Source organism: Anomaloglossus baeobatrachus, chromosome 5 (assembly GCF_048569485.1).
Source record: "Anomaloglossus baeobatrachus isolate aAnoBae1 chromosome 5, aAnoBae1.hap1, whole genome shotgun sequence".
In the NCBI taxonomy this organism is placed as follows: domain Eukaryota; kingdom Metazoa; phylum Chordata; class Amphibia; order Anura; family Aromobatidae; genus Anomaloglossus; species Anomaloglossus baeobatrachus.
Window position 1 is genome coordinate 29,778,767 of NC_134357.1, and position 24,483 is coordinate 29,803,249.

Consider the following 24,483-nt stretch of genomic DNA (forward strand, 5'->3'; position numbering starts at 1 on the left):
ATATACCTGCCCTTCTGCACCAGAATAGCCTTACGCAAAGCTCGCGTGCGCTGATGGGAACGGGGGCGGGGAGAGATGTCACCTTTCTCTTTTCCAGGTGTCAATTGCAGCTCTTGAATATTTCTGTCAAAAATAGCAATGGCGTTATGAGTACACAGCAAGCAGCGGGCTACTGGGTCCATGGTACGGTCGCTACAGAACAGAGCCCGGTTGTTTTCAGACCGGTCCACAGTAACACAAAATATCAAAGATTACACATTTCATGATTGCATAGGCCCACAGGGGGAAGAAAACATACCGTACAATAATCGGTAAAAAAACAAAAGAAGAGGAAGAAGAAGAAGAAGAGGCTTCACTCGGAAAGGTCTAAACTTGTCGTTTTGTTCACCCCGGAGCAAGCAACTGTGTGATCGAGAGAGCCGGCAGCAGAAAGGATCCCTCCGTCACCTACCTAGCCACTGCACAAAGGACTTCACCATAGAAATGATACTCTTAATATCCCAGACGTAGGGGTACAGGTCGTACAGGATGGTCCGATTCGGAGAGTTGGAAAGACGGGTGAACATGGTCATTACAATGCTGCACATCTCCTCGAACTTCAACGCTCGGGCTCTCCACTCAGTGATCTGCAAGACAAAGACGGGAAAAGCCGATAAACACGGCAACTAAACAGACCGGAGATGTGGACGGGCACAGAACCCTCCTAAAGGCTGCTTTCACACATACGGTTTTTGCCGTCAGGTACAATCCGGCGCCGGATCAGTTTTATTCCCCATTGACTTGTATTAGCACCAGCTGCCGGAAAGGACACAGCATGGAACATTTTTTGTCTCCGGCAAAAAACAGACCACGCCGGATGCGGCGCCGCCCAGCATGTTGTATAATGGAAGCCTATGGGTGCCAAATCCGTTTTATTCCCCCATTGACTTGTATTAGCGTCAGATAGCCGGATAGCCTTGGGTTGCATGCGGCGTCTGCCGGATCTGGCGAAATGTCTTTGTCCGGCTGCCGGAAAGGACGCAGAATGGAAAGGGTTTTTTTATCTCCGGCAAAAAAACGGACCACGCCGGATGCGGCGCCGCCCAGCATGTTGTATAATGGAAGCCTATGGGTGCCGGATCCGTTGGATTCCGTCATATGCCGGATGACAACGACTGCTCCGGTGTTTTTAACTGAGCATGCTCAGTATCACAACCGATCATTCAAAAAACAAAAACGCATGAAAAAACTAATGCGACGGATCAATTTTTCGCCAGATCCATCGCATCAGTTTTTTCGCCGTATCGTGCTTGATGGCAAAAACCGGATGTGTGAAAGCAGCCAAAGAGCCCGTCTGTTTCAGCGCCCAGGACCCGGCCGAGCAAAACCTGCAATTCGTCAAGTTTGTTGACATTGTAGATTCTTAAAGGGAACCAGTCACCACTTTTTTGGCCTATAAGCTGCAGCCACCACCACCGGGCTCTTATATACACCATTCTAACATGCTGTATATAAAAGAGCCCAGGCCGGGGATATAACATAAAAAACACTTTATAATACTCACCTAAATACTCACCTAACAGTCGCCTGAGGAGGGCAGATCAAAGTATTGTAGTGCGCCTGAGCAGGAACGGCGAGTGTGTATGACGCAGCCGTGTCATGCACACAGGCTTCAGAAAGAGGACGAAGATGGCCAAAAGAAGCGGCGCCGGCACTGGAGAATGGAGACGCCCATAAGGCGCACCGCAGCGACCGTTAAACACTTTATAATACTTGCCTAGGTTATACCACCGGCCTGGGCTCTTATATGTAGCATGTTAGAATACTGTATAAAAGAGCCCGGTGGTGGTGGTCGCAGCTTATAGGCCAAAAAAGAGAATTTTGTTTACATACCGTAAATTCTTTTTCTTATAGTTCCATATTGGCAGACCCAGACATTGGGTGTTTAGCTTCTGCCTCCGGAGGACACACAAAGTACTACTCTTAAAAAGTGTAGCTCCTCCCTCTGAGCTTATACACCCCCTGGTGAGCAGACCCAGCCAGTTTAGTGCAAAAGCTGAAGGAGAATAGCCACCCACAAGTAGGATAGAGCAATAGCCGGAACAACCGGAGACTCTGTCCACGACAACAGCCGTTGATAACACGCGGAACAAGAAATTGCCAACAGGCAACAGGGAGGGAGCTGGGTCTCCCAATACGGAACTATAAGAAAAAGAATTTACGGTAAGTAAACAAAATTCTCTTTTTCTTCATCGTTCCTTATGGGAGACCCAGACCATGGGACGTTCCAAAGCAGTCCCTGGGTGGGAATAAACAGAAAAACTAAGAAGTAGGCAGAACCTAACTTCACAAATGGGCGACAGCCGCCTGAAGGATGCGTCTGCCCAAGCTCGCATCTGCCGAAGCAGGAGCATGCACTTGGTAGTGCTTCGAAAAGGTATGCAGGCTAGTCCAAGTGGCAGCCTGACAGACTTGTTGAGCCGTAGCCTGGTGCCTGAAAGCCCAAGAGGCACCGACAGCTCTGGTCGAGTGTGCCTTGATCCCCGGCGGTGGAGGCACCTGAGTACACTGGTAGGCATCGGATATGGCCGACCTAATCCAACGGGCTAAGGTCGGCTTAGAAGCAGAGAGGCCCTTGCGCCGACCTGTGGTTAGCACAAAAAGAGAAGTGCACCGCCTAAGTGCAGCGGTGCGAGACACATAGATCCGGAGAGCACGCACCAGATCCAGAGTATGCAGCGCTTTTTCAAAGCGATGAACAGGAGCCGGACAAAAGGAAGGTAGGGTAATGTCCTGGTTAAGGTGGAAAGGAGAGACCACCTTAGGGAGAAAGTCCGGAGTCGGACGGAGAACCACCTTGTCTTGATGAAAAACTAAAAAAAGGTGACTCCGAGGAGAGCGCAGCCAAATCAGAGACTCTCCTGAGGGAAGTTATGGCCACCAGAAAGGCCACTTTCTGTGAAAGACGATACAAAGAAACCTCCCTAAGAGGCTCAAAGGGGGGTTTCTGCAAGGCAGTGAGGACCAGATTAAGGTCCCAGGGATCCAAGGGCCGCCGATAAGGCGGAATGATGTGAGACGCGCCTTGCATGAAGGTGCGGACCTGAGCCAGCCGGGCGAGACGCCGCTGGAACAACACTGACAGAGCTGAGACTTGTCCCTTGAGAGAGTTGAGGGACAGTCCCCAGCTGCAGACCGGACTGTAGAAAAGACAGAAGGGTCGGCAACGAGAATGGCCAAGGAGGATGGCCGGAAGAGCGACACCAGGACAGGAACATTTTCTAAGTCCTGTGATAGATCTTGACGGAGGAAGACTTACGGGCCAGAGTCATAGTGGAGATGACTTCAGGAGGAATACCAGAAGCCGTCAAAATGCAGGACTCAAGAGCCACGCAGTCAATTTGAGTGCCGCAGAATTCAGGCGGAAAAACGGACCTTGTGAGAGAAGGTCTGGACGGTCCGGAAGATGCCACGGCACCTCTACGGACAGATGGAGCAGGTCTGGATACCAAGCTCGCCTGGGCCAGTCCGGTGCAATGAGGATGACTCGACGGCCCTCCATTCTGATCTTGCGCAGAACTCTGGGCAAGAGAGCTAGAGGGAGAAACACGTAGGACAGCCGAAACAGGGACCAGTCTTGAACCAGAGCGTCCGCGGCGAATGCCTGAAGATCGTGGGAGCGAGCCACGTAAACAGGAACTTTGTTGTTGTGACGGGATGCCATTAGGTCCACGTCCGGAGTGCCCCATTTGCGGCAGATTGACTGAAACACTGCCGGGTGCAGGGACCACTCGCCACCGCCCACGGTTTGACGGCTGAGATAATCTGCCTCCCAGTTTTCCACGCCTGGAATGTGGACTGCGGATATGGTGGACTTGGAGTCCTCCGCCCATTGAAGGATGCATTGTACCTCCAACATTGCCAGGCGGCTGCGTGTCCCGCCTTGGTGATTGATGTAGGCAACCGCTGTCGCGTTGTCTGACTGGACTCAAATGTGCTTGCCCGCCAACAGGTGGTGAAAAGCTAGGAGAGCTAGAAGCACGGCTCTGGTTTCCAGCACATTGATTGGAAGGGCTGACTCGGACGGAGTCCAAGTGCCCTGCGCTCTGTGGTGGAGACATACCGCTCCCCAGCCGGATAGACTGGCATCCGTGGTGAGAATCACCCAGGAAGGAGCGCCCCTGGGACAGGGAGAGAGGCCGAAGCCACCACTGAAGAGAGCTCCTGGTCTGTGGCGACAGAGCCACTAACCTGTGTAAGGAGGAAGGCCGCTTGTCCCAACAGCAGAGAATGTCCAGCTGCAGGGGGCGCAGATGAAACTGGGCAAAGGGAACAGCCTCCATGGACGCCACCATTTGACCCAGCACCTGCATCAGACGCCTGAGGGTATAACGGCGGGGCCTCAGCAGAGAGCGCACCGCCAGTTGGAGGGACTGCTGTTTGACTAAGGGCAACTTCACAAGTGCCGTCAAGGTCTCGAACTGCATCCCTAGGTACGTGAGAATCTGGGTCGGAGTCAGAGTGGATTTGGGCAGATTGACCAGCCACCCGAATTGGGCTAGAGTGGCGAGAGTGAGCGAGACACTCTGCTGACAGTCTGCGCTGGATGAAGCCTTGACTAGAAGGTCGTCCAGGTAAGGAATCACTGCCAACTCCTGGAGGTGCAGAACCGCAATCACTGCTGCCATGACCTTGGTGAATACCCGAGGGGCCGTGGCCAACCCGAAGGGGAGAGCCACGAATTGGAAATGATCTTCTCCTATTGGAAAACGTAACCAACGCTGGTGTGAAACTGCAATTGGCACATGCAGATAGGCATCTCTAATGTCGATGGATGCCAGGAAATCCCCTTGGGTTATTGAGGCAATGACTGATCGCAGAGACTCCATGCGAAAGTGCCGCACCTGAACATGCTTGTTGAGAAGCTTGAGATCCAGGATGGGCCGGAAGGTACCGTCCTTTTTGGGAACTAGGAAGAGATTTGAGTACCGGTACAATTACTCCGTTGGCCTGCAAGGATGCCACGGCCTGTGAGAAGGCGGCGGCCTTGGAGCAGGGGGGAGTTGAGAGAAAAAAATCTGTTTGGCGGGCTGGAAGAGAATTCTATCCTGTAGCCGTGAGATATGATGTCTCTCACCCACTGATCGGAGACGTGTTGAAACCAAGCGTCGCCAAAGTGGGAGAGCCTGCCACCGACTAAGGACGTTGCTGGCGCGGACAGATAGTCAAGAGGAGGCTGCCTTAGTGGCAGCACCTCCTGCGGTTTTCTGTGGACGCGCTTTTGGGCGCCAGTTGGATTTCTGGTCCTTGGCTGAGTTGGCGGACGAGGCCGAGGGCTTAGAGGACGACCAGTTGGAGGAACGAAAGGAGCGAAACCTCGACTGATTCCTACCCTGGACAGGTTTCCTGGTTTTGGTTTGTTGCATGGAAGTACTCTTCCCGCCAGTAGCTTCCTTAAAGATTTCATCCAGCTGTTCTCCGAACAGCCGGGACCCAGCAAAAGGGAGTCCAGCAAGGTACTTCTTTGAAGAAGCATCTGCCTTCCACTCTCGAAGCCACAAGATCCTGCGGATAGCGAGGGAATTAGCCGAAGCCACCGCAGTGCGGTGAGCAGCCTCTAGCATGGCAGACATGGCATAGGATGAAAAAGCTGAAGCTTGGGAAGTTAAGGCAACCATTTCGGGCATAGATTCCCTGGTGAGGGAATGCATCTCCTCTAGAGAAGCAGAGATGGCTTTGAGAGCCCACACTGCTGCAAAAGTCGGGGAAAACGCGACCCCCGCAGCTTCATACACGGATTTGGCCAGAAGGTCAATCTGGCGGTCAGTGGAATCCTTAAGGGAGGTGCCATCAGCCACCGACACAACGGTCCGGCCTGAGAGCCTAGACACCGGGGGGTCTACCTTTGGGGAATGAGCCCACTCCTTGACCACCTCAGGTGGAAAGGGAAAACGGTCATCAGAACCACGCTTTGGGAAGCGTTTGTCAGGACAGGCCCTGGGCTTGGTCACAGAGGCCTGAAAACTGGAGTGGTTAAAGAACACACTCTTTGCTCTCTTAGGCGAGGTAAACTGGTGCTTTTCTGCCAGAGAGGGTTGCTCCTCTGATACTGGCGGATTGAGATACAGTACAGAATTAATGGAAGCAATCAAGTCACTAAGATCTGAGTCACTTTCGGACAGATCAATGGGGTACATGGAGGTAGCCTCCGAGCCCCCTGTAAAGGCATCCTCCTCATCCTGCTAGTCCGCTCTTGAATCAGAGCCGCGGGACGAGGAGTTAGAGGGAACCCTGCGTCTCTTCTTAGGAGGACGGGGTCTGGGCCCTGATGATGAATCCTCTGTGAGCTCCGGTCCTGAGAGACCCCTAGCAGCAGAGGCACCCTATGAAGGGGGCTGATGCATATTCATCAAAGTCCTGGACAGAAGTCCCATGGACTCAGCAAAAGACTGGGAGATAGACCTAGATAAGGATTCTACCCAGGCCGGGGGCTCAGCCACAGAAGCAGGAGCAGCCTGAGAGACCCCTGGGGGTGAGACCTCAGGCTGTGGCACCGCCAAGTCAGAGCAGGCATCACAATGTGGGTAGGTGCTCGGTTCAGGCAGCAGGAGCTTACATGCAGCGCATACAGTATAAAGCTTTGGAGCCTTGCTCCTCGTGTGAGACATGCTGCTGGAGTGGGGGCTCTGCCAGAGAATGACCCCCAGAGAGTATATACAGAGGTCCACAACCAGAGACCGGTTGTGGCTTACCAGACCGCTGGAGCGGTGTTGTGTGCCCTCCAGATCCCGAAGCCCGGACCCCCAAGCACAGCACCTCAGCAGGGATGCAGAGCGCAGACCAGCGCTGAGTGAACACTGAGAAAATGGCCGCCGGAGCGAAGAGAGGGGGCGGGACTTGCTTGAAGAGCGGGATCTGGAAGGCCATAGAGACCTACAGGGGAGGAGACACGCACAGCAGTGGGGAGTGTCCCTCCCCTGTACAGAACGGCCGCCGGGCGGAGCCGAGCCTGTCCCTCTGCATGAGTGACATGCGAGGGCAGTGAACAAAAACTAGGCCTCCGGCGAAGCCGGGGCCTAAATTTGAGCGGCGAGGCCGACGCGCAGGCACCATCGGCGCGGTTCTCGGGCGACAGCTAGAGAACCCGCCGGAAATGTCAATAAATACAGTAAGCACACTCTCCCCAAACAATAAAGCACAGGGACCCCCAATATATAAACGTCTCAGGTACTTAGCTGCTGAGACGCAGGGCCAGGTCCCTGGGGATGAGTGCTCCGGTCCAGCAGGGTCCTGAAGGGCTGCGGATGGAGACCGGTCTCCTGCCAGGCATGGAGACCGTGCTGGCTCCCACTTCAAGCCAGAGGCCAGGAGGGATGGTGAAGGAGCACGGCATGTAAGGCTCCAGCCTAGGAAATCAACCTTACAACACCGCCGACACAGTGGGGTGAGAAGGGACATGCCGGGGGTCCAGACGTGGACCCGCACTTCTTCAATCTCATTCCAAAAGGAAAAAATCATATGAGAATGCATGTGTGGATGTATGCCTCATGAACACAAAGCGATAAACTGGCTGGGTCTGCTCACCAGGGGGTGTATAAGCTCAGAGGGAGGAGCTACACTTTTAAGTGTAGTACTTTGTGTGTCCTCCGGAGGCAGAAGCTAAACACCCATGGTCTGGGTCTCCCAAAGGAACGATAAAGAAAAAGTGGTGACAGGTTCCCTTTACATTTTTCGACTTTTCTTTCAGCAGTTTTCTTTTTTGGAAGTCAAGTACATAGATAAAGTTTATACAGCAACCGCAAAAAATTAAAAAATAAGTGTATGTTAAAAGCATACCTTTTTATATAATTTTATTGGCATAAAACAACACGAATGGCAAACAGACAGGTCTACACGTTTCTGGAGTGAGGCCTTAATCATGGCTCACACCAGAAACACAGACCGCTCCATTTGCCATTCATGATTTTATATTTTTTTGGCATAATAATACATGTTTTAACATATACTTATTTTCCATTTTTGCTGAATAAACAGCATCTATGGACTTGATTAGCACTGCAACCAGGAACAGGCCTGGGCCTCCGGGCCCCATATGAGGAGTGATCTGATCATTTTCTTTTTACTACATTGGGTTCTTTATTGCAATACTTGAAATTGGAGAACATGTACCGTATTTTTCAGATTATAAAATGCACTTTTCATCTCAAAAATTTGGTAGGAAAATGAGGGGTGCATCTTCTAATCCAAATGCACCTTACCGGGAGGTGGTGGAGAGGGGCAGCAAAAGGTAGGAGCGATGCTGGGCTTTCTGCTGGGGCCTGCGGGGCAATGTGGTCTGCTGTGAGCAGTAAGGCAGTGGCATCCTGAAAATGTCGGTGGTGCGGGCTTAAAAGAAGGGAATTTTGTTTACTTACCGTAAATTCCTTTTCTTCTAGCTCCAATTGGGAGACCCAGACAATTGGGTGTATAGCTACTGCCTCCGGAGGCCACACAAAGCATTACACTTAAAAGTGTAAGGCCCCTCCCCTTCTGGCTATACACCCCCCGTGGGATCACGGTTCCTCAGTTTTAGTGCCAAAGCAAGAAGGAGGAAAGCCAATAACTGGTTTAAGAACAAATTCAATCCGAAGGAACATCGGAGAACCGAAACCATTCAACATGAACAACATGTGTACCCGAAAAAACAAAAATCCCTAAGCAAACAGGGCGGGTGCTGGGTTTCCCAATTGGAGCTAGAAGAAAAGGAATTTACGGTAAGTAAACAAAATTCCCTTCTTCTTTGGCGCTCCATTGGGAGACCCAGACAATTGGGACGTCCAAAAGCAGTCCCTGGGTGGGTATAATAACCCTTCGTGATAGGACCGTAAAAACAGCCCTACCCTACAGGTGGGCAGTCGCCGCCTGAAGGACTTGTCTACCTAGGCTGGCGTCCGCCGAACCGTAGGTATGCACTTGATAGTGTTTGGTAAAAGTGTGCAGACTCGACCATGTAGCCGCCTGGCACACCTGCTGAGCCGTAGCCTGGTGTCGTAATGCCCAGGACGCACCCACGGCTCTGGTAGAATGGGCCTTCAGCCCTGAGGGAACCGGAAGCCCAGCAGAACGGTAGGCTTCAAGAATTGGTTCCTTGATCCACCGAGCCAGGGTGGATTTGGAAGCTTGCGACCCTTTGCGCTGACCAGCGACAAGGACAAAGAGTGCATCCGAGCGGCGCAGGGGCGCCGTGCGGGAAATGTAGATCCTGAGCGCTCTCACGAGATCCAACAAATGCAAATCCTTTTCACATTGATGAACTGGATGAGGGCACAAGGAAGGCAAGGAGATATCCTGATTAAGATGAAACGGGGATACCACCTTAGGGAGAAACTCCGGAATAGGGCGCAAAACTACCTTGTCCTGGTGAATCACCAGGAAGGGAGATTTGCATGACAGCGCTGCTAGCTCGGACACTCGTCGAAGAGACGTGACCGCCACTAGAAAGGCCACTTTCTGTGAAAGGCGAGAAAGGGAAACATCCCTCATAGGCTCGAAAGGCGGCTTCTGGAGAGCAATTAGAACCCTGTTCAGATCCCAGGGCTCTAACGGCCGCTTGTAAGGAGGGACGATATGACAGACCCCTTGCAGGAACGTGCGTACCTGAGGAAGTCGTGCTAGGCGCTTCTGAAAAAATACCGATAGCGCTGAGACTTGCCCCTTGATGGAGCTGAGCGACAAACCTTTTTCCAACCCGGATTGCAGGAAGGAAAGAAAAGTAGGCAATCTAAATGGCCAGGGAGAGACTCCCTGAGCAGAGCACCAAGACAAGAATATTTTCCACGTCCTGTGGTATATCTTGGCGGAAGTAGGTTTTCTGGCCTGTCTCATGGTGGCAATGACCTCTTGAGACAATCCTGAACCCGCTAGGATCCAGGACTCAATGGCCACACAGTCAGGTTCAGGGCCGCAGAATTCTGATGGAAAAACGGCCCTTGAGACAGCAAGTCTGGTCGGTCTGGTAGTGCCCACGGTTGGCCTACCGCGAGGTGCCACAGATCCGGGTACCACGACCTCCTTGGCCAGTCTGGAGCGACGAGGATGGCGCGGCGGCAGTCGGACCTGATCTTGCGCAGCACTCTGGGCAACAGAGCCAGAGGTGGAAACACATAAGGAAGCTGGAACTGCGACCAATCCTGAACTAAGGCGTCTGCCGCCAGAGCTCGGTGATCGTGAGACCGTGCCATGAAAACTGGGACCTTGTTGTTGTGCCGAGACGCCATTAGGTCGACGTCCGGCATCCCCCAGCGGCGACAGATCTCCTGAAACACGTCCGGGTGAAGAGACCATTCCCCTGCGTCCATACCCTGGCGACTGAGGAAGTCTGCTTCCCAGTTGTCCACGCCTGGGATGTGAACTGCGGATATGGTGGAAGCCGTGTCTTCCACCCACGTCAGAATCCGCTGGACTTCCTGGAAGGCTTGCCGACTGCGAGTTCGTCCTTGGTGGTTGATGTATGCCACCGCTGTGGAGTTGTCCGACTGAATACGGATCTGCTTGCCTTCCAGCCACTGCTGGAAGGCTTGAAGGGCAAGATACACTGCTCTGATCTCCAGAACGTTGATCTGAAGAGTGGACTCTTGCTGAGTCCACGTACCTTGAGCCCTGTGGTGGAGAAAGACTGCTCCCCACCCTGACAGACTCGCATCTGTCGTCACTACCGCCCAAGATGGGGGTAGGAAGGATTTCCCTTTCGACAATGAGGTGGGAAGCAGCCACCATCGAAGAGAATCCTTGGCCGCCTGAGAGAGAGAGACGTTGCTGTCGAGGGACTTCGACCTCCCGTCCCATTGGCGGAGAATGTCCCATTGTAGTGGACGCAGATGAAACTGCGCGAAAGGGACTGCCTCTATTGCTGCCACCATCTTCCCTAGGAAGTGCATGAGGCGTCTCAAGGGGTGCGATTGGCCCTGAAGGAGAGATTGCACCCCTGTCTGTAGTGAACGCTGTTTGACAAGCGGAAGCTTCACTATCGCTGAGAGAGTATGAAACTCCATGCCAAGATATGTTATCGACTGGGTCGGGGTTAGATTTGACTTGGAAAAGTTGATGATCCACCCGAAACCCTGGAGGGTCTCCAGCGCCACGTTCAGGCTGTGTTGGCATGCCTCTTGAGAAGGCGCCTTGACCAGCAGATCGTCTAAGTAAGGGATCACGGAGTGTCCCTGAGAGTGTAGGACTGCAACTACAGCTGCCATGACTTTGGTGAAGACCCGTGGGGCTGTCGCCAGACCAAAGGGCAGGGCTACGAACTGAAGGTGTTCGTCTCCTATAACGAAGCGTAGAAAACGCTGATGTTCTGGTGCAATCGGTACGTGGAGATAAGCATCCTTGATGTCTATTGATGCTAGGAAATCTCCTTGAGACATTGCGGCGATGACGGATCGGAGGGATTCCATCCGGAACCGTCTGGTTCTCACGTGGTTGTTGAGAAGTTTTAGGTCCAGAACGGGACGGAAGGATCCGTCCTTTTTTGGTACCACAAACAAATTGGAGTAAAAACCGTGACCTTGCTCTTGAAGAGGAACAGGGATCACCACTCCTTCCGCCTTTAGAGAGCACACCGCCTGCAGGAGAGCATCGGTTCGGTCGGGAGGCGGAGACGTTCTGAAGAATCGAGTTGGAGGACGAGAACTGAACTCTATCCTGTACCCGTGAGACAGAATGTCTCGCACCCAACGGTCTTGGACATGTGACAGCCAAATGTCGCCAAAGCGGGAGAGCCTGCCACCGACCGAGGATGCGGAGGGAGGAGGCCGGAAGTCATGAGGAAGCCGCCTTGGTAGCGGGTCTTCCGGCTGTCTTTTTTGGGCGTGACTGAGCCCGCCAAGAATCTGAACTCCTCTGATCCTTTTGAGTCCTTTTGGACGAGGAGAATTGGGACCTGCCCGAGCCTCGAAAGGACCGAAACCCCGACTGTCCCCTCCTCTGTTGGGGTTTGTTTTGTCTGGGCTGAGGTAAGGATGAATCCTTACCCTTGGACTGTTTAATGATTTCATCCAAGCGCTCACCAAACAGCCGGTCACCAGAAAACGGCAAACTGGTTAAACATTTCTTGGAAGCAGAATCTGCTTTCCATTCCCTTAACCACAAGGCTCTGCGTAAAACCACGGAGTTGGCAGATGCCACTGCCGTACGGCTCGTAGAGTCCAGGACAGCATTAATCGCGTAAGACGCAAATGCAGACATTTGAGAGGTTAAGGATGCCACCTGCGGAACAGATGTACGTGTGACCGTGTCAATCTGTGCAAGACCAGCTGAAATAGCTTGGAGTGCCCATACGGCTGCGAATGCAGGAGCAAACGACGCGCCGATAGCTTCATAGATGGATTTCAACCAGAGCTCCATCTGTCTGTCAGTGGCATCTTTAAGTACAGCCCCATCCTCCACTGCAACTATGGATCTAGCCGCAAGTCTGGAGATAGGGGGATCCACCTTGGGACACTGGGTCCAGCTCTTGACCACGTCAGGAGGAAAGGGATAACGTGTATCCTTAAGCCGTTTGGAGAAACGCTTATCTGGATAAGCGTGGTGTTTCTGGACTGACTCTCTAAAGTCAGAATGGTCCAGAAAAGTACTTAATTTACGCTTGGGATACCTGAAATGGAATTTCTCCTGCTGTGAAGCTGACTCCTCCACTTGAGGAGCTGGGGGAGAAATATCCAACATTTTATTGATGGACGCGATAAGATCATTCACTATGGCGTCACCATCAGGAGTATCCAGATTGAGAGCGGTCTCAGGATCAGAATCCTGATCAGCTACCTCCGGCTCATCACCCAGAGAATCCTCCTGCTGAGACCCTGACCAGTGAGATGAAGTAGAGGGCCGCTCATAGCGAGCTCGCTTAGGCTGTCTAGGACTGTCGTCCGTGTCAGAGCCATCACCCTGGGATGCGTGGGACACCCCCGGAGCCCGGAGCTGTTCCAACTGAGGGGGGCCAGGGAGCAATGAATCAACAGTGCCCATGGTCTGAGTTACTGGTCTAGACTGCAAAGTCTCTAGAATCTGAGACATAGTCACAGATAATCTATCCGCAAAAATTGCAAACTCTGTCCCCGTCACCTGGACAGTATTCACAGGTGGATCTCTCTGGGACACCTCCAGCAGAGGCCCCGGCCGAGCAGGGGGCACAGGGACCGAACACTGCCCACAATGGTGGTCAGTGGAACCTGCCGGTAGAACAGCCTCACAAGCGGTGCAAGCAGCATAAAAAGCCTGTGCCTTGGCACCCCTGTTTTTTGCGGACGACATGCTGTATTCTCCACAGAGCAATCCAGGAGGGTATATAGCCAAGAATCACCAGCGACCGTTTAGTGCAATGTATAGCATGCAAGCATAAAAATACAATTGAACACTTCGTCACTAGTGGGGTCAGCACCGGAGGTGCCGCTTACCGCCCGCTAAAAGCGGGTTGTAGTCGCCAGAATCCCGTGCCTGGGTCTCCCAGAACTTGTCTCCCCTTTCCAGCTCAGCCTGCACATCAGGAATGGCTGCCGGCGTTCTGTGAAGAGGGGCGGACCGTGGGCGTGCCTCAGACAAAGTGCGGGAAACTGGCTTCCCACTGTGCTCAATGTGAGGGCTGGAGCATGTAAAGCAGATTCCAGCCCTCAGCGCTGACGTTCTGCATAGCGTCCCGCCCTTCCCCTGACTGGCAGGCCTGGGGGCGGGAACGAAACGGAACTAGGCCGCAAAAGCCGGGGACTCTAGTAAAAAGCGCGGCCGACAAATATGCACTGCCAGCGCGGAAGTCCCCGGCGCACCACAAGTCCCAGCCGCGTCGCAGTAAAAACTGCCAGCAGGGGCCGGCGCGGCAGTTCCTCACACACAAACTCCCTTAGCAAGCTGTGGAAGTGTGGCACAAGCGCAGCAGCGCTATTGTTCCCGGCGCACTAACACACCCAGCCATGCTGCAGTGTGTGCGCGGTCTGTGCGGGGACACAGAGTACCTTGGTGTAGCAGGGCCCTGTCCCTGACGATACTCCGCTCCATATCCAGCAGATTCCCCAGGGGCTGTGGACGGAGCACGGTCTCTGTGCCTGGAGACCGGTAAATCCCACTTCACCCAGAGCCCAAAGGGGGATGGGGAAGGATGCAGCATGTGGGCTCCAGCCTCTGTACCCGCAATGGGTACCTCAACCTTAACAAACACCGCCGACACAAAGTGGGGTGAGAAGGGAGCATGCTGGGGGCCCAAGTAAGGGCCCTCTTTTCTTCCATCCGACATAGTCAGCAGCTGCTGCTGACTAAACAGTGGAGCTATGCGTGGATGTCTGACCTCCTTCGCACAAAGCTTGAAAACTGAGGAACCGTGATCCCACGGGGGGTGTATAGGCAGAAGGGGAGGGGCCTTACACTTTTAAGTGTAATGCTTTGTGTGGCCTCCGGAGGCAGTAGCTATACACCCAATTGTCTGGGTCTCCCAATGGAGCGCCAAAGAAAAAAAAAATGGCGCCTAGAGTCGGTGCGCACGCGGATGGAGCTCTCAGCTCAAGATCTCATCTGCGCACACGCCGCCTCCGGCCCACTGGTCTCCCACCAGCGGACTTAAGGAAAATGGCCGCACGCCTCCTGCCTGTTCCTCTGGGACCCTGTCCCCGTTCCATGTGCCCTGAAGGCACTTCCTCTACCTCTCCATTAGCCCTATGCTTCTCCTCGACTCTGGCAAACCGCGCCTGAAAAGTAAAAACGCCCTACCCATGGTACATTCCACGGACGTTTAACCCGTCCATACTCTATGGTCTCTCACAAACGCAAGACCTTGACAAAGGCCTAATATAGGCCGAAACGTTAGCTTGGCTTTGCTCTATCGGTAGTGGCATTTTCTTTTCCTTTTGCTTATAATCCAAAAGAAGGGAATTTTGTTTACTTACCGTAAATTCCTTTTCTTCTAGCTCCTATTGGGAGACCCAGACAATTGGGTGTATAGCTTCTGCCTCCGGAGGCCACACAAAGTATTACACTTAAAAAAGTGTAACCCCTCCCCTCTGCCTATACACCCTCCCGTGGATCACGGGCTCCTCAGTTTTGGTGCAAAAGCAGGAAGGAGAAAACTTATAAATTGGTCTAGGGTAAATTCAATCCGAAGGATGTTCGGAGAACTGAAAACCATGAACCAAAAGAACAATTCAACATGAACAACATGTGTACACAAAAGAACAAACAGCCCAAAGGGAACAGGGGCGGGTGCTGGGTCTCCCAATAGGAGCTAGAAGAAAAGGAATTTACGGTAAGTAAACAAAATTCCCTTCTTTGTCGCTCCATTGAGAGACCCAGACAATTGGGACGTCCAAAAGCAGTCCCTGGGTGGGTAAAAGAATACCTTAATAAAAAGAGCCGCAACGGCCCCCTCTTACAGGTGGGCAACCGCCGCCTGAAGGACTCGCCTACCTAGACTGGCGTCTGCCGAAGCATAGGTATGCACTTGATAGTGTTTCGTGAAAGTGTGCAGACTAGACCACGTAGCTGCCTGACACACCTGCTGAGCCGTAGCCCGGTGCCGCAATGCCCAGGACGCACCCACGGCTCTGGTAGAATGGGCTTTCAGCCCTGAAGGAAGCGGAAGCCCAGAAGAACGGTAGGCTTCGAGAATCGGTTCCTTGATCCACCGAGCCAAGGTTGACTTGGAAGCCTGCGACCCCTTACGCTGGCCAGCGACAAGGACAAAGAGTGCATCTGAACGACACAGGGGCGCCGTGCGAGACACGTAGAGCCAGAGTGCTCTCACTAGATCTAATGAATGCAAATCCTTTTCACACTGGTGAATTGGATGAGGGCAAAATGACAGTAAGGAGATATCCTGATTGAGATGAAAAGGAGATACCACCTTAGGGAGAAACTCCGGGACAGGACGCAGAACCACCTTATCCTGGTGAAAAACCAGGAAAGGGGATTTGCATGACAGCGCTGCAAGCTCCGACACTCTTCGGAGTGAGGTAATTGAGATAAACCCGACGACGCTAGGAGCCAGGACTCAATGGCCACAGTCAGGTTGAGGGCCGCAGAATTCAGATGGAAAAACGGCCCTTGTGACAGCAGGTCTGTGCGGTCTGGAAGCGCCCACGGCTGACCCACCGTGAGATGCCACAGATCCGGGTACCACGACCGCCTCGGCCAATCTGGAGCGACGAGAATGGCGCGACGACAGTCGGATCTGATCTTGCGTAACACTCTGGGCAACATCGCCAGAGGAGGAAACACACAAGGGAGTCGAAACTGCGACCAATCCTGAACTAACGCGTCCGCCGCCAGAGCTCTGTGATCTTGAGACCGTGCCATGAAGGCCGGGACCTTGTTGTTGTGCCGTGACGCCATGAGATCGACGTCCGGCGTTCCCCAGCGGCGACAGATCTCTCGAAACACGTCTGGGTGAAGAGACCATTCCCCCGCATCCATGCCCTGACGACTGAGAAAATCTGCTTCCCAGTTTTCTATGCCCGGGATGTGAACTGCGGAGATGGTGGAGGCTGTGGCTTCCGCCCACAGCAGAATCCGTCGGACTTCCTGGAAGGCTTGACGGCTGCGCGTGCCGCCCTGGTGGTTGATGTACGCGACCGCCGTGGCGTTGTCCGACTGTATGCGGATCTGTCTGCCCTCCAGCCACCGATGGAACGCCTTTAGGGCTAGATACACTGCCCTTATCTCCAGAACATTGATCTGAAGGGAAGACTATCGGAGTCCAGGTTCCCTGAGCCCTGTGGTGGAGAAAAACCGCTCCCCACCCTGACAGGCTCGCGTCAGTCGTGACCACAGCCCAGGTTGGGGGTAGGAAGGATTTTCCCTGTGACAGAGAGTAGGGAAGGAGCCACCACTGAAGTGACGTCTTGGTTGCAAGGGAAAGAGAGACGTTCCTGTCGAGGGACGTCGACCTCCTGTCCCATTTGCAGAGAATGTCCCATTGGAGTGGGCGCAGATGGAATTGCGCGAAGGGCACTGCCTCCATTGCTGCCACCATCTTCCCCAGGAAGTGCATGAGGCGCCTCAAGGGGTGTGACTGACCCCGAAGAAGAGATTGCACCCCTGTCGGCAGCGAAAGCTGTTTGTCCAGCGGTAGCTTGACTACCGCTGAGTGAGTATGAAACTCCATCCCGAGGTAAGTCAGTGATTGGGTCGGTGTCAACTTGGACTTTGGGAAGTTGATGAGCCACCCGAACTGCTGGAGAGTCGCCAGAGCGACGGTCAGGCTGTGTTGACACGCCACCCGGGAGGGTGCCCTGACTAGGAGATCGTCTAAGTAAGGGATCACCGAGTGTCCCTGAGAGTGTAGGACCGCCACAACGGATGCCATGACCTTGGTGAAGACCCGTGGGGCTGTCGCCAGGCCGAAAGGCAGTGCCACGAACTGAAGGTGTTCGTCCCCGATGGCAAAACGCAGGAAGCGTTGATGTTCAGGTACGATCGGCACATGGAGATAAGCATCCTTGATGTCGATTGATGCTAGGAAGTCTCCTTGTGACATCGAAGCGATGACCGAGCGGAGAGATTCCATCCGAAACCTTCTGGTGCTCACATGCCTGTTGAGCAGTTTGAGGTCCAGAACGGGACGGAATGATCCGTCCTTCTTTGGCACCACGAACAAGTTGGAGTAGAAGCCGTGACCATGTTCCTGAGGGGGAACGGGAATCACCACTCCTTCTGTCTTCAGAACGCCCACAGCCTGAAAAAGTGCGCCGGCCCGAGATGGGGGCGGAGATGTTCTGAAGAAACGAGTCGGAGGACGAGAGCTGAACTCTATCCTGTAACCGTGAGACAGAATGTCTCTCACCCATCGGTCTTGGACATGTGGCCACCAGGCGTCGCAAAAGCGGGAGAGCCTGCCACCGACCGAGGATGCGGTTCGGGGAGGCCGAAAGTCATGAGGAGGCCGCCTTGGAGGCAGTGCCTCCGGCGGTTTTTTGGGGGCGTGACTTGGACCGCCACGCATAGGAGTTCCTCTGGCCCTTCTCCGGCCTGTTGGACGAGGAGGATTGGGACTTGGCTGAGGGCCGAAAGGACCGAAACCTCGGTTGTATTTTCCGTTGCTGAGGTCTCTTCGGTTTGGACTGGGGTAAGGACGAGTCCTTTCCCTTGGATTCCTTAATAATTTCATCCAATCGTTCGCCAAACAATCGGTCGCCAGAAAACGGCAAACCGGTTAAGAACTTCTTGGAAGCAGAGTCTGCCTTCCATTCGCGTAGCCACATGGCCCTGCGGACTGCCACCGAATTAGCGGATGCTACCGCTGTACGGCTAGCAGAGTCCAGGACGGCGTTCATGGCGTAGGACGAAAAAGCCGACGCCTGAGAAGTCAAAGACGCAACTTGCGGAGCAGAGGTACGTGTGACCGCATTAATCTCAGACAGACAAGCTGAGATAGCTTGGAGTGCCCACACGGCTGCAAAGGCCGGGGCAAAAGACGCGCCTGTGGCTTCATAGATCGATTTCACCAGGAGCTCTATCTGCCTGTCAGTGGCATCCTTGAGCGATGAGCCATCTGCAACTGATACCACAGATCTAGCCGCCAGTCTAGAGACTGGAGGATCCACCTTGGGACATTGAGCCCAACCCTTAACTACGTCAGAGGGGAAGGGGTAACGTGTGTCATTAAGGCGCTTAGTAAAGCGCTTGTCCGGAAATACTCGGTGCTTCTGGACAGCATCTCTGAAGTTAGAGTGATCGAAAAACGCACTTCGTGTGCGTTTGGGAAACCTAAACTGGTGTTTCTCCTGCTGCGAAGCCGACTCCTCTATAGGTGGAGGTGGGGGAGAAAGATCTAGCACCTGGTTAATGGACGATATAAGATCATTTACTAAGGCGTCCCCCTCAGGTGTATCAAGATTGAGGGCAACGTCAGGGTCAGAGCCCTGAGCTGCGACCTCCGCCTCATCCTCCAGAGAGTCCTCAAGCTGAGACCCCGAGCAGCGTGAGGAAGTCGGGGAAGATTCCCAGCGAGCCCGCTTAGCCGGTCTGGGACTGTGGTCCGTGCAGGAGTCCTCCACGTGAGACCTAGGGGCCACCCCGGGAGCACGCTGCGGCGCAGACCGAGAGGGGCCTGGAGGCGACGATCCAACAGTGCCCGGGGCCTGTGTAAGGACCGGTCTGGACTGCAAGGCTTCTAGTAGCTTGGCAGACCATTTGTCCATAGACTGAGCCATGGATTGTGAAAGCGACTCAGAGAGTTTCTCAGCAAAAACTGCAAACTCTGTCCCTGCCGCCTGGACAGTGGAAGCAGGGGGGTCTGCCTGAGCCGAGGGGCCCACTAGTGACCGAGGCTCCGGCTGAGCAAGTGCAACAGGGATCGAGCATTGCTCACAGTGAGGGTAGGTGGAACCCGCAGGTAACATAGCCCCACAAGAGGTACAGGTTGCAAAAAAAAAAAACCTTTGCCTTAGCGCCCTTGCTCCTTGTGGACGACATGCTGTTGTCTCCTAGGAGAGTGATATATATATACTCCGGCACACTAGGGGGACCAGCACCGGGTGACCGGTGTGGCTTACCGACCGCTCAAAGCGGAGTGTGTGTCCACCAGATTCCCTGCCTTAGGTCTCCCAGAGCTGCAGAGCTCGTTCCTGAAATCCTCCACCGGCAGAATGTGTGTAAAAATGGCTGCCGGAGCTCTCAGGGGAGGAGGGAGCCGTGGGCGGCGACTAGTAAAGTGCGGGAATCTGGGGCCCCACAGTGATCAGTGAGGGGGGGGGGGGGGGAACCTAAAGTATGCTCCAGCCCTCACTGCCAACGTCAGGTCGACCGTCCCGCCCTTACCCCTGACTGGCAGGCCCGGGGGCGGGAGTTATGGTACTAGGCCGCAATGAAGCCGGGGACAAAATTTAATACCGCGGCCGACAAACAGGCTCGGTCGGCGCGGAAGTCCCGGTCTTCACAAACCAGCAGCTGCTGCAGCGTCTGTGAAACAAGCGCTCCATGCACCGTCCCCATGGGGACACAGAGTACCTTTAGATGCAGGGCCCTGTCCCTGAGGATACATAGACTCCTGTCCGGCAGATTCCCACAGGGGCTGCGGAGGGAGCCCGGTCCCAGTGAATGGATGACCGGTCAGGATCCCACTTCTCCCAGAGCCTCTAAGGGATGGTGAAGGAAAACGGCATGTGGCTCCAGCCTCTGTACCTCAACCTTAACAGCACCGCCGACGTAGTGGGGTGAGAAGGGAGCATGCCGGGGGCCCTCTTTTCTTCCATCCGATAAAATCAGCAGCTGCTGCTGACTAAAATGGGAATGCATGAGTGGATGTGTGCCTCCTTCCACACAAAGCATAAAACTGAGGAGCCCGTGATGCACGGGAGGGTGTATAGGCAGAGGGGAGGGGTTACACTTTTCAGTGTAATACTTTGTGTGGCCTCCGGAGGCAGAAGCTATACACCCAATTGTCTGGGTCTCCCAATGGAGCGACAAAGAAAAAGGGTATACAGCCCAACCGAACAGAAATGGGGGGCCAGCACCGGGTGACCGGTGTGGCTTACCGACCGCTAAAAAGCGGAGTGTGTGTCCTCCAGATTCCCTGCCTTAGGTCCCCCGGAGCTGCCGAGCTCTTCACTGAGAATCCTCCACCGGCAGAATGCCAAAAAATGGCTGCCGGAGCTCTCAGGGGAGGAGTGGAGCCGTGGGCGGCGCCAGGAAAGTGCGGGAATCTGGGGTCCCCACAGTGATCAGTGAGGGGGGAGGAAACATGCAGGATGGTCCGGCCCTCACATCCGACGTCAGGTCGGCAGTCCCGCCCTTACCCCTGACAGGCAGGCCCGGGGGCGGGATTTTTGCGACTAGGCCGCGATGAAGCCGGGGACTAAATTTGAGACCGCGCCCGACAAGCAGGCACGGTCGGCGTGGAAGTCCGCCGGCTTCTCAATTCAGCAGCTGCCGCAGCGTCCGGGAAGAAGGTGCGCTCCCTGCACAGTACCCTATGGGGACACAGAGTACCTTAGAGTTGCAGGGCCCGGTCCCTGAGGTTGAATAGACTCCGGTCCGGCAGATTCCCACAGGGGCTGCGGAGGGAGCACGGTCCCAGTAAATGGATGACCGCTCAGGATCCCACTTCTCCCAGAGCCGCTAAGGGATGGTGAAGGAGACGGCATGAGGCTCCGGCCTTTGTACCCACAATGGGTACCTCAACCTTAACAACACCGCCGACGTAGTGGGGTGAGAAGGGAACATGCCGGGGGCCCCGTGGGGGCCCTCTTTTCTTCCAACCGACATAACTAATATGAGAATGCATGAGTGGATGTGTGCCTCCTTCCACACAAAGCATAAAACTGAGGAGCCCGTGATCCACGGGAAAGTGTATAGGCAGAGGGGAGGGGTTACACTTTAAGTGTAATACTTTGTGTGGCCTCCGGAAGCAGAAGCTATACACCCAATTGTCTGGGTCTCCCAATGGAGCGACAAAGAAATAAAAATCCTTTATTTGCATCATTTTTGTCTGATTGAGTGCTTAGGATTGATCACAGTATCTGTAAAGGAAAATGGCGTCCGGAGGTGGCACGTTCACAGATTAGAGCTCGCCTTGTCTTGAGCCGATAGCTCAATCTGTGCATGTGCTGAATCCTGGGGGCGCCATTTCTTTGAAGCCAGCACCGTCAAAAGGTTCTGGAAATTGCCTACCTCACAGCATATGGTACACCAGCCGGCCACACCGCACGCACCAGCGACATATACCAACACTGTCACTACATCCTATGACCCCGCTCCACCACTGCTTTCCTCTAAATTTGGGGTGCATCTTATAAACCAAAAAATACACTATTTATTTTTAATTCTATGGAGTGTCCCCTTTCCAATGGAGACCCTTGGGACACTTCTGTATTCCACAGATTTTTTTTTTCTTTCTAATGCTTATTTTTGCAATAAATGGAGGTTAAGCATTCACAATTAGCCCAAACGTGTGACTATTGTAGCTCTGCTGGTTCTAGCTTGAGCCAACACCAAGATTATGTGACCTGTAGTCTGAGGATTATGTGATTGCTGGGACTGGCTTTGCATGGACAGAATGCTTGTTAGAGTGATCGAGAAGGTAGAAACAGTAAAATACCTTTTCTGACCATTCTTGGCACTCGGTATTGGTGGTCTTTGAAAGGGGGTTGCCCGGCACCAATCTTCCAACCTTCTGAATGGTCCTTTTAGCCCCTTCCAGATCAGGAGGTGGCTGGTGCTGATGATTTTGTATGTGCACATACCTGATGAAAACACATGCACAGCGACCATGTATTGTGCACACGTCCCGGCAGTTATGGGCAGACACAATGTCATCAGAGCCACTCATGTCCCGATGCAGAAGTGAGCGGATTCAGACAACCCCTTTAAGAAGGTTCAGACAGTCGGTTGTAAATACAGCGATGATGGTTCTTAGGCTATGTGCCCACGCTGCGGAAAATGCGCGGATTTTGCCGCGGATTTCTCGCGGAAAAGACGCGGATTTTCCAGAAATCTGCAGCACAGCTACTCCCCAGCCATTTCCATGGCATTTGGGAAATGCTGTGCCCACGCTGCGGATTTTTCCGCAGCGGAAATCGTGCGGAAAAATCTGCAGCATGTCAATTATTGTTGCGGATTTTGCCTATGCAATTGAATAATATATATATATATATATATATATATATATATATATATATATATATATATATATATATATATATATATATATATATATATATATATAAAAAAAAACAATAAATAAAAATCGCAAAATCTGCGTCAAATCCGCACCTATGAAAAGGTGCGGATTCCGGGGGAAAGCTGTGGATTTTAATGCAGAAAAATCCGCAGATAAAGAGTCCCGTGGGCACATAGCCTTAGATATCGCTGCACTCAGCAGTCTGGTTGTCACGTGTAGTTTCTTGTACTCACTTTGTCTGTGTCTTTGCCCACGCAGTTCACGCTGACCACGCTACTGTTGGCACGCAACCACTGAAATTCCTTTAACATCTGGGCACCTTTTGGTCCATGCTCATAAGGCAAGTAAAATAGGTCGGCGAGTAACTGCAAGTCATCCAGGCTAACCGCCTCGGCAGTGTACAGGGGCTTCTCATTGGGACCGGGGATAAACAGCTCCTTGTTAACCAGCTCGTCAGTCTGCATCGGGGCGATGTCGTTACACACGTCCTCCTGCATGCAGGACTCGGAGGACTTGCCCTCACCCACGCTCTCTTTATCAGTGTCCATCGGCTTCAGCTCCTCCGACATTTTAGCCTCCGCAATGTCTGTTATGATTTGGTTAACGTTCTTATTGACGTCTTCCACTTTTTCCTCCACCATCTCCATGGGCTCCTCGTCCAGCTGCTTTTTCTCCTCCTCTTTGGATAGCATTGGTGGGTCGTTACTTAGTCCCGTCCCTTGGCTCATAATGGGCTGTTGGTAAACGGTGGTGACGGTGGTTGCTGCATTGAGGGATGGGGTAGAAATTAAAGGCGCCATTCCAACAACTGTGGATTTTGCTCCGCTGTGGGCCACTTGACGATCTGAGGAGGGGGGGGAAGAAAAAAAGAGAATTTTGTTTACTTACCGTAAATTCTTTTTCTTATAGTTCCGTATTGGGAGACCCAGACCATGGGTGTATAGCTTCTGCCTTCGGAGGACACACAAAGTACTACACTCAAAAGTGTAGCTCATCCCTCTGAGCTTATACACCCCCTGGAGAACCAGATCTAGCCAGTTTAGTGCAAAAGCTGAAGGAGAATAGCCACCCACAAGTAAAAACAGAGCAAGAACCGGAACAACCGGAGTCTCTGTCTACGACAACAGCCGGTGATAACACGCGGAACAAGAAACTGCCAACAGGCAACAGGGAGGGTGCTGGGTCTCCCAATACGGAACTATAAGAAAAAGAATTTACGGTAAGTAAACAAAATTCTCTTTTTCTTCATCGTTCCTTATGGGAGACCCAGACATTGGAACGTCTCAAAGCTGTCCCTGGGTGGGAATAAACAGAAAACTGAGAAGTAGGCGGAGCCTAACTTCACAAATGGGCGACAGCCGCCTGAAGGATGCGTCTGCCCAAGCTCGCATCTGCCGAAGCATGAGCATGCACTTGGTATTGCTTTGAAAAGGTATGCAGACTAGTCTAAGTGGCAGCCTGACAGACCTGCTGAGCCGTAGCCTGGTGCCTGAAAGCCCAAGAGGCACCGACAGCTCTGGTCGAGTGTGCCTTGATCCCCGGCGGGAGAGGCACATGAGAACACTGGTAGGCATCCGAAATGGTTGACCTAATCCAACGGGCTAAGGTTGGCTTAGAAGCAGAGAGGCCCTTACGCCGACCTGTGGTCAGCACAAAAAGAGAGGTGCACCGCCTAAGAGCAGCAGTGCGAGACACATAGATCCGGAGCGCCCGCACCAGATCCAGAGTATGCAACGCTTTTTCAAAGCGATGAACAGGAGCCGGACAAAAGGAAGGCAGGGAAATGTCCTGGTTAAGGTGGAAAGGAGAAACCACCTTAGGGAGAAAGTCCGGAGTCGGACGGAGAACCACCTTGTCTTGATGAAAAACCA

At 53.3% G+C, this 24,483-nt stretch overlaps 1 protein-coding gene across 1 annotated transcript in view; it reads right to left on the minus strand.

Annotated features, from left to right (window-relative positions):
• The window catches only part of OGA (O-GlcNAcase), a 147,438-nt gene that overhangs the window by 21,989 nt on the left and 100,966 nt on the right, over positions 1-24,483 (minus strand). Inside the window, exons 9-10 of the mRNA XM_075348361.1 lie at positions 22,846-23,456; positions 452-626 (exon numbers count right to left, since the gene is read on the minus strand). Coding sequence (XP_075204476.1) covers positions 452-626; positions 22,846-23,456 — 786 coding nt within the window. The remainder of the gene's footprint in view (positions 1-451; positions 627-22,845; positions 23,457-24,483) is intronic.